At 40.8% G+C, this 14,937-nt stretch overlaps 1 protein-coding gene across 1 annotated transcript; it reads right to left on the reverse strand.

Moving 5' to 3' along the window:
* Window positions 1-123: 123 nt before the first annotated feature.
* On the reverse strand, window positions 124-12,985 carry LOC117563193 (polycomb group RING finger protein 5-B-like; the record flags this gene model as incomplete). Its single annotated transcript, XM_034241378.1, is given in 8 exon segments — window positions 124-222; window positions 517-671; window positions 2,608-2,667; window positions 5,314-5,350; window positions 5,352-5,370; window positions 7,034-7,130; window positions 10,939-11,561; window positions 12,786-12,985. Coding segments are annotated over 7 exon segments (582 nt in total), but the record flags the coding sequence as incomplete, so codon positions are not given.
* Window positions 12,986-14,937: the final 1,952 nt, after the last annotated feature.

The raw sequence follows: 14,937 nt of genomic DNA on the forward strand, positions 1-14,937 counted from the left end.
GCTACACAAGAAGCTGGAAAGGGGGCGGAGCTTCATACGGTGAATAATGGATGAAGTGAATGATTCGAAAATATATCTAAAAGTTGGTATCTGTTTTATCTTCAGTTTTGTTGGGGTTCTTACCTCGTAGGAGCTGGGCAGCTGGAGCTTCAGACTGAGAAACTTCTTAATGGTTCCCACTGTGATTCTACTGGAGCAGCGGATGAATCTCTTCATCAGATCCTAATTGGACGAGAAAATAAAATCAATTAGAGACTCAACAAGAGAGGCAGCTTAAAATGAAATCCTGTCCTAGAAAAGACCCAAAACTAAATGTTACCGATTGATTTACTTAATGATGATTAAGGTATACACACTACAGACTTTTTGGATGTGTAATTAGGTAGATCATTTGTTTATATATAATTTGTAAGTGAATAATATTTTTGTTTATCAATTTGATACTGCTTAAGATTGTACAGGTGTTTTTATTTTGTATTATTGTTTTACAAGAAAATAAAAAACAATCCAACCCACCGTGACAGTCGCCTCAGACTGTCCCGTGTTTCGCAGGCAGTCCAGACAGATGGCGATCTGAGGATCATTTCTGTGGTAATCTTCCTCATCGTCATCATCATCACGGCCTCCATAATCACCCACAACGTCAGGAAGTCCGAGCCTCTGACGCCTTTCTGCTTTGGGATGCAAAATGGATGAAAGGAATATTAAAATGATTGAAAAGTAATAATAACTATAATTTCACGAGAACACTAGAAGTAGAGGAATGTGAGAATGTGGTTTGAGATATTTCCAAATATCTGGAACAAACTCCCAGAAACCGGCCGGTCTGCAACTCTGACTATTTTTAAATCCAGGCTGAAGACTTTCTTTGTGACGCTGCTTTTAATTGAACTATTCACATGTTTTATTATCTTTGCTTTTTAATGTTTCTAATGTGTTTGATGCTCTTAATGTCTTTCATTTTTGTAAAGCACTTTGAATTGTCTTGTGTTGAAAAGTGCTGTATAAATAGACTTGCCTTGCTTTAGTTAGAGACCAACAGTGTACAGTTAGCATCACTAAACAGTGCTCTAATTTTTCTCTTACTAGCATTTTAAGGCATCAAAATGTGAGCGGGAAAATGTCCTAAAGTCAGCTATGTCAGGGTCTATGCAGGAATCCTGAAGTCAGATGGAAAACATTTAAAGACCTTTTTTAAGACCCTTCCCAAACATTGAAAGACCTCATCTCCACTTCGAGTTTTAACCGGTTACCTTGGCGACACACTTCACCTCACATTGACTATAAACAGTATTGATTGTCCTTCCTCCTTATCTTCCAACCATTTGGACGCAGACTTGCATTTCCTCATAACGATGTTGCTTAGCAACCGGCGTAAACGGAGCTTCGCTCGCTATCAAGCAGTGAGCGTGCGATGTCCTGTTCAGATGACGTCAAACCCAACGGGATGCCATCAATAAACTACACAGAATCACTACACACCTACGCCATGACTACATTCAGGCAGACTGTAGAATACAACCTCTCTGGACCATTTATATACTTATTGAAAACAAGCTACAAAATCTAACACCTTGAAAAATGCTGTTTAATACTTTTAAATAGCCTTCATTTTCGCTAAATTGATTGATCAACTTTTAAGACCCCGCGGACCCCCTGTACGCCCCATATTTACATAAACAAGCCCACAATATGACAATTAGATTAAGATTACGATTAAACTTTACTGTCATTGCAAACGACTAAGAAACAAAATGTGGTTTACATCCAACCAGAAGTGCAAAACAGTAGTAAAGCGCATAGTGATCTTTAGTACAGTATACAAATATCTGACAGTATTGTATACAAACAGCAGTTTAGAAAATGAATACACTATAGCTATGGTATAAATAATACACAATACAGAATAAATAGAAATATATTATTTTTGTCAGGTTTACAAAATATAAATATGAGTGTGCCATAGAAGACATCGATGATCGGACATTTTATAAAAACAGATATGTTGGTTGACGTAAGTGAAAAAGTCAGTCTCCAGGGGAATGTGTGTGTGTGTGTGTGTGTGGTCTAGCATTACCATCCTTGTGGGGACCTACATCTGTTTACACAGTCACGTGTGGGGACTCGCCTCCCTTATGGGGACAAATTGGAGGTCCCCATAAGGGGAATCATTACTTTTAGGGTGAAGACTTGGTTAGGATAAGGGTTAGGTTTAGGATTAGGGTTAGGATTAGGCATGTGTTGGTTATGGTTAAGGTTAGGATAAGTCTCCAGGAAATGCATGTAAGTCAATGTAATGTCCCCTGAAGTAATGTATACATGGTATGTGTGTTTGTGTGTGTGTGTGTGTGTGTGTGTGTGTGTTTAGTCAAAACGTAATTAAAAACTCCCCTAATCTATTGATTTAATGTCTGCCTCCTCTACTAATTGCAGGAAGAAGATATAAACAGTAAATTAGAAGTAAAAAAGACATTATAACAGTCAAATAAGTAAGAAAGAACCCTTAAGAGTATTCGTTATTTACACACAATCTGGCAGGATTTAAGCCAGTGGTAAAGCGACTGTATTTATCAAAACACACATCGTATAAAATCTAAATCCTCTCACCTTGGCCGTTCTCTCTGGGCTGGTTCTTCTTCCAGAACTCCAGCTCCTGCTGTTCCTCTCCTGGTTTTACATAAGCAACAGGAAGTGTTAAAAAGCAGCATGGAGACACACAGAGAAGCATTCACACTGAATTCCTATAAAGACAGGCGGGTGATTCTGATCCTTCATTGGGTATTACTCTCACAAACCATTAATCAGAAATGCTATGACGCTTATTTTTACACCACTTGGCTTCACTAAGATATACGATGTTTGCTCCGTCAGCAGCGGGAAGTTATGGAGTCATAAAACTGAAGCACCATCACAGATTAAGTTAGACATGTTGGCTTCTTGGATTAAACCTGAGGAGGAGCACAGAGCTATTGGAGGGAAACTGTTTTGCTCAAAAGCTAACATTGGAAGCCATTGAATCTGATTATATTCAGTGTGAACAGCAAGTTAAAATTGTTTTAATTTGAAGCAAGACGTTTCCTAGCACAGTGAGTTTGTACAGAAGGACCTGAAATGTAAATGTTTCCAATTGTTTGCCATGTTTTAACATAGCAATGAGGACACTGTTGAGACAAATTTAACAGTAAATGTGCTGGGAGAATCTTAATGTATGAATATGTGGGATATTTAATATTGCCGCAATACAGTGGTGCAATGATAACGTATTTTTTAAGTTAAAAGCTAATGTTGGGCTATAAAGGAACTGCAGCACGGTCACATGACTTCACGTCACCACCGCTAAGCTAAAGGAGGCTAATGTTGGGCTATAAAGGAACTACAGCACGGTCACATGACTTCACGTCACCACCGCTAAGCTAAAGGAGGCTAATGTTGGGCTATAAAGGAACTACAGCACGGTCACATGACTTCAGGTCACCACCGCTAAGCTAAAGGAGGCTAATGTTGGGCTATAAAGGAACTACAGCACGGTCACATGACTTCACGTCACCACCGCTAAGCTAAAGGAGGCTAATGTTGGGCTATAAAGGAACTACAGCACGGTCACATGACTTCATGTCACCACCGCTAAGCTAAAGGTGGCTAATGTTGGGCTATAAAGGAACTACAGCACGGTCCCATGACTTCACGTCACCACCGCTAATCTAAAGGAGGCTAATGTTGGGCTATAAAGGAACTACGGCACGGTCACATGACTTCATGTCACCACCGCTAAGCTAAAGGAGGCTAATGTTGGGCTATAAAGGAACTACAGCACGGTCCCATGACTTCACGTCACCACCGCTAATCTAAAGGTGGCTAATGTTGAGCTATAAAGGAACTACAGCACGGTCACATGACTTCACGTCACCACCGCTAAGCTAAAGGAGGCTAATGTTGGGCTATAAAGGAACTACAGCACGGTCACATGACTTCACGTCACCACCGCTAAGCTAAAGGAGGCTAATGTTGGGCTATAAAGGAACTACAGCACGGTCACATGACTTCACGTCACCACCGCTAAGCTTAAGGAGGCTAATGTTGGGCTATAAAGGAACTACAGCACGGTCACATGACTTCACCACCGCTAAGCTAAAGGAGGCTAATGTTGGGCTATAAAGGAACTACAGCACGGTCACATGACTTCACGTCACCACCGCTAAGCTAAGGAGGCTAATGTTGGGCTTTAGAGGAACTACAGCACGGTCACATGACTTCACGTCACCACCGCTAAGCTAAAGGTGGCTAATGTTGGGCTATAAAGGAACTACAGCACGGTCACATGACTTCACGTCACCACCGCTAAGCTAAAGGAGGCTAATGTTGGGCTATAAAGGAACTACGGCACGGTCACATGACTTCATGTCACCACCGCTAAGCTAAAGGAGGCTAATGTTGGGCTATAAAGGAACTACAGCACGGTCACATGACTTCACGTCACCACCGCTAAGCTAAAGGTGGCTAATGTTGGGCCTATAAAGGAACTACAGCACGGTCACATGACTTCACGTCACCACCGCTAAGCTAAAGGAGGCTAATGTTGGGCTATAAAGGAACTACGGCACGGTCACATGACTTCATGTCACCACCGCTAAGCTAAAGGAGGCTAATGTTGAGCTATAAAGGAACTACAGCACGGTCACATGACTCCATGTCACCACCGCTAAGCTAAAGGAGGCTAATGTTGAGCTATAAAGGAACTACAGCACGGTCACATGACTTCACGTGATGACGTTTAGTCGTCTCATTTAGACACTTGTTAGCAACCACTATTTTATAATGCACCAGTGGGGTATTTACTGATGTATTTGATGTCGTAGAACAGAAATATCTTCAGCTTGTGTTAACCACAGACCTTTTTGTAGGAATCTAACCTCAAATACATTTATAAAAACCACTGAGTTTGAGGCCGGGGGACAGGAAGTGGTAAAATGATGATTCATTTCAGAGTTGTAAATCTCATTCCTTTGCTTTTCTTCTGACCTGTTGTAATGTTACAGGGATGCTCTCACTTAATATGATAGTGTTCTTTCATTACCCATATTTTATTTGGGTTTTCCCCGCTGGTTCAACTTCATATAATAAAGGGTTGGGTCACAACTAGTGCACATGTTGAAGGCCATTTGTGTGTAGTAATAAAATATTGGCTAGCTTGAATATAAATCATGTGATTTTCTGTTGTTCTGTCGTTTAGTGAACTATTTTTCCCCCCGTGAATAATCGCATAATTAAACATGGACGTCAAACTGAGGAGACAGATTGATGAAACCATCTCACTTTCTCTGAGTCCAGGTACCAGCTTGAAAATGATTTCCCTCCAGGGTGTTGTCCAACCTGAGAATATGGAGAGAGAAGGAGGTGAAAAGGAAGTTGCATAAGGATGTAAAATGACAGGATCAAAAAATAGAGAGCAGAAGTGGGGAGGAAGAGAAGCAAAAGGGTGAAATAGTCAGTATGTGTAAGCTCTAAATCTATCGCTCTTTAGCTCAGACTGGAACAAAACACCATTTATGAAAAACGGACTAAATCAGGAGGTTCCCCCGAAATATTGCTGACACCTTGTTCTATAAACAAATGCATTTAGATTTCTTAACATTTAATTTTTTTCAAATGTAAAACCTGTTTTATCCAAATTCAAGAATCAGTGAGGGGTAAAAGATAGTGCCAAAACACACGGTGAAAGACACATGTCGAATCAGAATGAAACTCAAATGAAGGATGTGAGAGAAGCATGAGGGGAAATACACACGTTAAGAATGATCAGAACAGAAATACACGTCGATCAAATGAGTCACGGTCACAATGGGGGTAAATGGAAAAAACATGTGGTGTACTTAAAGTGTTGCATTTGTACTGTAGTGAATACAATATCACCACGGCCAAGTCCCCTAAACTACCGTGACTGGTTATCTGGATTCATTGCTTTATTATTTTCTCCCCTTAGTTGTTATTATTTATGACTTTTTTGTTGTTTTTGTATTTCAATTTTTTTCTAATGTTTGAATTATTATTTGTTATTTTGCATTGGAGGTTTTGATCTTGGTGATTATCTTTGTATTGGTTTTGCACGATGACCTGTTTGTACAAAGTGTTGCATTTGTAATGTAGTGTTACTCAATACAATATCACCACGGCCAAGTCTCCTAAACTATCGTACCTTGTTATCTTGATTCATTTGTTTATTCTTTTCTCCCCTTAGTTGTTATTATTTATGACTATGCAGGTTTATTTGTTGTTGTTTTATTTCTATTTATAATGTGTTTATTATTATTATTATGTATTGTGCTGTATTGAGGGTTTTGATCTTGGCAAGGCAAGTTTATTTATCTAGCACTTTTCTACAAGGCAATTCAAAGCGCTTTACAAACCCTGAAAGACATTAAGAGCATAAAACTCGTTGAAAGATTAAAAAGCAAAGATAATAAACCATGAATAACAGGACATGAATAAAAGTTACAGTTCGGTGTGAGATGTGAGATGTGAGATGTGAGATGTGAGATGTGAGATGTGAGATGTGAATAGTTCAATTAAAAGTAGCGGCAAAAAGAACGTGACAATTATTTGTATTGGTTTTGCGCGATGACCTGTTTGTACAAAGTGTTGCATTTGTCATTTATAACAACAGAGACTTTCTCAAAGAAGAGACAACAGTGACGGCCCGTCCACACAGCGGCGTGCGTTGAAGCTCGCCGGCGGGCGTGTCTGAAACTCGACCAACAACCAATCACATGAATCTCCCGCCCCTGACACACAAGCAGCGGTTTGATTGGTTAGAGCTTGTACTGGCATATGATTCGATTGGCTGACGAGGCTTCAAAAATTGAACATTGCTCAACTTTTGCAGCGAGCCATGCCAGCAAAGCTCCGCGTCGCTTCCCACAATGCAGTTCGGCAAAAAGTGACGTCGCCCCATTCAAAGTGAATGGTGAAGCTTTCAACGCACGCTGCTGTGTGGACGGGCCGTGAGAGTCAAGTCAGAGTTAGAATAAAACATTACCTGAGCATCTCCAGTGGGTTGGTCTCATGAACCTGAATGCCACATCTAGGACAGTCGTTACTGTCCTCAAAGTGCTGCACGATGCAGCTCTTACAGACTGCAAAGGAAACAACATTAAGATTTGTTAATTGTTAAAATAAGATGCATCTTTGTCCTTGTCCGATGCGAGGGTCCAAGGACAGAGGGGGTCGTATTCATATTCTGTACAAACTGTAAAGTCTACTGAGACAAATGTAGCATTTGTGATATTGGGTTTTATAAATAAACATTGATTGATCATGTTTTAAGGATTTCAAAGAACTAAACGGGAAAAAAAGCACTGAAAAGTTTGATAAACGTCGTCTGGTTAGCCTGCTAGCTCGCTCATTAGCAGATTAGCTCGCTTGCTGACAGCTAGCAGACAGTTAGCCCAGTGACTAACCTGGAAACAGTAGAGTAGTACAGTAGGTTAGCTGGCTAGGTAACAAGCTAATGATGTGTTAAGAACATGCACTGTGGGTCATTTATTAGCAAACCAGGTGACATGCAATGCATCTCTTGCAGACTGCAAAAGAAACCAACATAAGTTATTGGGGTTAAATTCGACTCTCCAATGGCGAGTTTTTGTCAAGACAGCATTTAGTTTAAGGGTCATTCCAGAATTGGAGGACATTTCATGTCCCCCATATAAAAAATCTAATAATCCATGCCCAAAATGCTAAAACATGCACTTGTTGTGTTAAACATACTTGTCTTGAGACAAAATGTATATCAAGTTGTAGAAAAAGTGGTTTCAAAATATTATTTAAATTATCAAATAGCTCTCGAACATCCCCTAAAATGGCATTTTTCTCTTGTCCCCGCTTCTTGGTGACCAACTTGCGTCAAATATAACATTTAAAAAGGGATTTTATTTACTTTTGTTGGTATTATTCTATTGATAAATGTCTCTTGTAATGGTCAAATCAATTTATTAAATCATAAACACATTTTAGATAACAGTAATGTTGCACAGAAGGTGTGTCCCTCAACATGCGTTCAACCCTGTTACCCAAACCTTTTTAGATTGGCACAGGAAGTGAAAAAACTGTAAATCAGATGACACAGGAAGTGACATCAGCAAGCCATGTGCTAGTGCCATGGGTAGACCACAACTAAGTCCTCTTTTATTTTTCATATTTTTACAATCTTGTCAGTCTTAAAAGAGTGTGGCACTCTGACCCACTCAGCCCTGTTACTGATATTATCAGAATAAAGCATATTCATTTCAAAGTTATCTTTCTTGCATTAGATATCCAAGTGTGTCCTTGCCTTGAAAGTAGCATTACATGCTACATCTAGCAATACTTCCTGAGGTTAAAGCTCAAATTAGCATTCATTTTCAACCCTGTTACTATAATTAGAGTAACGGGTAATTCTTCATTGGAAAATATACATGTGATGCCTAGCTGGGCAAATGCTTTTTTTGATGGTTTATTGTCTGTTTTTCCTAAATACATACAAAAAAATTATAAAATAAATGGTTCATTTTTCAAAAATGTTGGTGTCTAAATTATCCTCCAATTCTGGAATGACCCTTAAAGGATTTCAAAGTTATAAAACAAAGAAAAACACTGAAAAGTTGATTAACATGCTCGTTAGCAGGTTAGCTTGATTGCAGATAGTTAGCTCACTCATTGGCCTGGAAACTGACCTGGTTGTACAGTCGGTTAGCTTTGTAACAATCTTATCATGTGTAATTATGGGGTTTGATTTAAGTGCTTGTAAGGAAACAACATTAACATGTATTACATGTTGGGGTTAAACTAAAATCTACAATGGCAATTATTTTGTCAAGACACTTTGACAGCCTTTTGTTTTCAAAGAAAAAAAGAACAAAAAACACTGAAGATTTGAGAAATGTGTGCTGGCTAGCCTGCTAGCTCGCTAATAGGTGGTTTGATCGCTTGCAGGTAGTTAGCTCAGTCACTTGCACAGAAACTGACATACTGGTGCACTACATTAGTTTGCTAGCTCACTCATTTGCAGGTTAGCTTGCCTGAATGTGGTTTGTTCACTCACTTGGAAACTGACATGGTGGTACAGTAGGTTAGCTTGAAAGCTCGCTCATCATTACTGTGACTGCTTTTTGCACACATGTCTGCACAGCCCTCTACAAATATAATACACTGTAGTTTGCCATATACTCATTGTCCTAAATGTTTTTTTTATGTTTTATTTTTAGCTTTTAAAATGGTAAATGGACTGTACTTATATAGCGCTTTATCCAGTCGTTACGACCCCTCAAAGTGCTTTACATACTACATGTCGTTCACCCATTCACACAGAGCAGTGTACCTTACTCTAGGACCTAACATTCACACAGAGCAGTGTACCTTACTCTAGGACCTAACATTCACACAGAGCAGTGTACCTTACTCTAGGACCTAACATTCACACAGAGCAGTGTTCCTTACTCTAGGACCTAACATTCACACAGAGCAGTGTACCTTACTCTAGGACCTAACATTCACACAGAGCAGTGTACCTTACTCTAGGACCTAACATTCACACAGAGCAGTGTACCTTACTCTAGGACCTAACATTCACACAGAGCAGTGTACCTTACTCTAGGACCTAACATTCACACCCATTCACACAGAGCAGTGTACCTACTCTAGGACCTAACATTCACACCCATTCACACAGAGCAGTGTACCTTACTCTAGGAGCTAACATTCACACCCATTCACACAGAGCAGTGTACCTTACTCTAGGACCTAACATTCACACAGAGCAGTGTACCTACTCTAGGACCTAACATTCATACACATTCACACAGAGCAGTGTACCTTACTCTAGGACCTAACATTCACACAGAGCAGTGTACCTTACTCTAGGACCTAACATTCACACAGAGCAGTGTACCTTACTCTAGGACCTACCATTCACACAGAGCAGTGTACCTTACTCTAGGACCTAACATTCACACAGAGCAGTGTACCTTACTCTAGGAGCTAACATTCACACCCATTCACACAGAGCAGTGTACCTTACTCTAGGACCTAACATTCACACCCATTCACACAGAGCAGTGTACCTTACTCTAGGACCTAACATTCACACAGAGCAGTGTACCTCACTCTAGGACCTAACATTCACACCCATTCACACAGAGCAGTGTACCTTACTCTAGGACCTAACATTCACACAGAGCAGTGTACCTTACTCTAGGACCTAACATTCACACCCATTCACACAGAGCAGTGTACCTTACTCTAGGACCTAACATTCACACAGAGCAGTGTACCTACTCTAGGACCTAACATTCACACCCATTCACACAGAGCAGTGTACCTACTCTAGGACCTAACATTCACACAGAGCAGTGTACCTACTCTAGGACCTAACATTCACACAGAGCAGTGTACCTACACTAGGACCTAACATTCACACACCGTTGGCCATCAGGAGCAACTCAGGGTTAAGTATCTTGCTCAAGGATACATCGACATGTTGACTGCACGGGCTGGGATCGAGGGATTAAGGTTATTTGAATAGTTACATTTGGTGTAAATACTTACTTTAGCATCCTGTTTTAATGCTAAATTGTTTCTTAAAAATACTTGTTTTTTATTATCCTAATATATTCTTTTTTTACCTACTTTGCAACTTATTTTTCTAGATTGTTAATGTTTGCACCACCAGATACTAAACTAATTCCTTGTATGTGTAAACTGGATTCTGATTCTGATTCTGATTAGCAGGTTAGCTTGTTAGCAGAGATGTTGCTCACTCACTCACTGAACTATCCTGATACACTTGAATAGCTTTGCCAAAAGCTTGGGATACAGTTGATTGATGGTTTCTGGTAAGATCTCCCTGCCTCAAAGAGTTTGATATCTTTTAACTGACAAACATTTCACAGGTGTGTCTGTTTTACTCACAGGTGTGCAGGCACTCGGTGACCGTGGTGGGTTTGATCAGGTAACCTCGACACATGTAACAAGTCATGAAATGGTTGAAGTCTTTCACCAAGTGCTTCCTTCCTGTAGCAGCCATGTTTGTAGTTTTGAGCAGAAATGGAAGATATTACAGGCTTGTTTCAGATGTAAAGGGTTTGAATCCAGGCTGGCTAATGTTAGTCCAGGCTAGTGCATACAGATGATCACCATCCAACATCTATGATAGATCCTATTGTGTGAAATCCTGCTCCATGCTTGACTCAATTTCTAATTATGAATCAGTTTTGCTTAAAAAAAAAAAAAACACCCAGATCTTATTCCATCTTCACCAACCATGTGAGTCCCATTGAAATACGGAGAAAGACGCCGTTTTGCAATCCGGTTTCAAACTATATTCCCAGAGTTCCCGGACAGTGTGATGTCTCGCTTCCCTCCCTGTCCGAGCCAAAGGGACATTTTTAATCCACGAGTGGTCAAAGGTCAGCTGACGAAGTTGGGGCAAGAGACTTCTGGGTAGTCGTCCTTATTTTCCTCGTCTCTTCATCCATCGTTGTGATGCTGCTGTTGTTGATCACTTGTTTGATGAACTTTTAACCTAAAGTTACCTGAAGAGAAAATAGCAAAAAAACAGGGATCGTGATTGGTGCAGAGAACAGATATTTAAAAAAGTGATAGGAATGGACAGATATATTCATGATGATCTAAACACAAGTCATACAATTAGTTTAAGGAGGCCCTATTTAAAAAATAAGCAGAATAGGGCCTCTTTAATTGTAGGTTAAAGTGTGAAACATTTATTTGTATGAATGTGAAATGTTCCCATGAATACAATTCATTGTATAAACAAATCTGTATCCATCCCGTGACATTGAAAGCATAACATACATTATTTGCTGCATTTATTTGACTTGTAAGTAATAATGAGACCATTCCAGACACACAGGTATTGTGATACGTGTAGAGAACAGATATTAAGAATACATACTGAAGTTAAATAGTTTTAAAATAATAATTGGACCATTCTAGAAGTGATCAGATAAATGAGAATGACTTTCTTCTTGTAAATTACATGAGGTGCACGTTGGTGTTGTGCATGTCAGGTGTGTGAGCACATGCAGCTTACTCACTGCAGAGTTCACACGCGCGCGCGCACACATGCACACACACGCACACACACACAGAGGAAACAGTGTGTGGGTTACTTCCCTCACATACTCCTGCTTCTCTTATTTTTGCTAGAAGAATCTCAAGTGCGCAGCTCAGAAATCCCTCTCAGTGTCCATCAACAAGACACACGCACACACACACACACTCACACAAGCGTGCTATTTATTCGCACGGCGCGGATCTGCTTATCTCATCGTGAAGGCGCGTCACGCACTACGTCACCTGTGTCACAACAACATCAATGGACGCCACAGTGACACACGCTGATATATAATATACGAACACACACACACACACACACACGTCGCAGCTGTATCTACACACGCACACACACACACACACACACGAACACACACACATGCATCGACATTAAAAGTTGCAGAGCTGCATGGCACGGCCTCATAAAAACGCGAACGGGAAGCGAAGCCCACGCGTAAATGCATGTGTGTGTCGGTGTGTGCGTAAATGTATGTATGTGTGCGTAAATGCATGTGTGTGCGTGTGCGTAAATGTATGTGTGTGTGTGCACGGTGAAGCACTTCCACGATATGGAGTGAAAGAGGGGGAGGAGCTCCGGAAAAGCAACGTCAAAGTTTGTCTGTAAACGCACCGCAGCCGCCGGATGAATCCTCTTAGAAAGACCCAGAAATAAAACACTTCACCTCGGCACACTTTCTCCTCTCTGAACCCCCGGAGTTATGGATGCCTGGGCCGTGCAGGAGGCTCCTTCATGGCGGGTCCTCCGGTTCAGTCTGGTCCGATGAGAGGAGCAGGAAACACGGAACTGGTCGCGCGGAGATCTGCCCCAGTCCGCCCAGCAGCAGCAGCGCGCGGCGGTGGGCGTGGAGCAACGAGCAGCAGCAGGGAAACTGAAAGCGTTGTGTAACTCAGTGACTATTGGCCTACAACATACACACACACATACACACACACACACACACACACACACACACACACACACACACACACACACACACACAGTATCATACATACACACACATACCATGTATACATCACTTCAGGGGACATTACATTGACTTACATGCATTTCCTGGAGACTTATCCTAACCTTAACCATAACCAACACATGCCTAACCCTTAACCTAATCCTAATCATAATCCTAACCAAGTCTTCACCCTAAAATTAATGATTCCCCTCATGGGGACCTCCATTTTGTCCCCATGGGGCGAGTCCCCACACGTGACTGTGTAAACAGATTTAGGTCCCCACAAGGATGGTAATGCTAGGCCACACACACACACACACACACAATATCACACACACACAATATCATGCACACACAGAGGATGGAGTGCAAACAAGAGTTTAATTTCAGAATGTTGTATGATAAAATACAGTGCATTAAGTTATAAACTGCATTTGGTCAAATTGTGTCAAGTATTGTTATTTTTTGACATATTTGTACTTTGAGCATTTCCATTTAATGCTACTTTTTGATAATATACTATAAAATATACTTTTTACTCCACTACATGTATAGTTTATTTTGTTTATTATTGTATTTATTTATTCTTAAAGGTGGGGTAGGTAATTCACTTCGGAAACACTTGTTGTTATATTGCATGGAATGCTCTTAACATCCCGATAGCAATGAATATCTGAAATGCTTTGACAATAAATACATAAAAACATGTCACCTGTGGAAACCGTGGCGCTGTAAAAAGCACGACCAATCATCTGAGCCGGCCCGGCTAAAGTAACTGGATGGCCTACCTGCCTGTCAGCCTCCCATCTGTGCACAAACTTATCTCGTGCCCTCATTGGTCATGTGCGCGTTCCTGTGTGTTGGAGGAGGGGCTCTGTGAGGAAGAGGCAGATTTTTATTTATTTTTGTATTTTCTAATTCTAGCTGGTTTCTCCATTCTTACCTCCCCTACCTTTAACTTTCATAGTTACTTATACTGTATACAAAGAGATATGCTAATATTGTATAATGCAGTATTACTAGTCTTCTCCTGCTGTTCCCTTTAGTGTTTACTTCCTGTCTGTCTTCTCCAGTGGCGTTTTCTCCCGGAGGCCAAGGGAAGCCAGGCTTCCCCTGTTTTTTCGGATTGTAGTTATAATTTAAATAAATAAATAAAAACACTTTGTTTTGTTTTGATAATTCTCCTTTGCTGTGTGTTGCTGCCGGCCCGTCTCTCCCCCATTCTCATTGAGTGTTTTACAAAGAGTGAAACAGCGCCCCTCTAGATGTTATGGTGAAACAGTAGATTGCACTCACTGTTGCGAGAGGAGGCAAGCCGAATCTGGCTTCCCTGGGTGAAAAAAAATGGAGGGATTGACCAATCAGATGAGGCTCACGTGATGCCCCTGCCAACCTGTGATTGGTCAGGGCCATGCCAAGGGAAGCCAGAGGCGGCTGGCTTCCCTTGCCTCACAATCCAATCAAATCGCATCAACTTAGTGGTGCAGTGACGCATCCTAAAACCCGGAAGTAATCTGCGCTCGGGTTCCCTCGACAGAAAGCAATGGGATTTCTCCATAGGATTTCGGAAAATAGCTCGAAATAAGGTCAGTGGAAAACGAACCTGTTAGATAAATGCACGTTGTGTTCAGTCGGATAATATCCACATGTCTACCCTACTTTTATAATGTTCGAATCATAAATCTAATCAATAGAAGATAGATAGCGTCACTGCACCACTCTCACCGCCGTTAGAAAGTAGCAAGCAGCTGAAGCAAGTGCAATTATGGAGGGTGGAGATTTGGAGTAATTAATCAAAAATAATTGTACTAAACTTCCGCTACAGCAGCAACAAAAATACAATCTGATGACAGGCCGATGCCCAAAC

Source organism: Gymnodraco acuticeps, unplaced genomic scaffold (genome assembly GCF_902827175.1).
Source record: "Gymnodraco acuticeps unplaced genomic scaffold, fGymAcu1.1, whole genome shotgun sequence".
Taxonomy (NCBI): Eukaryota; Metazoa; Chordata; class Actinopteri; order Perciformes; family Bathydraconidae; genus Gymnodraco; species Gymnodraco acuticeps.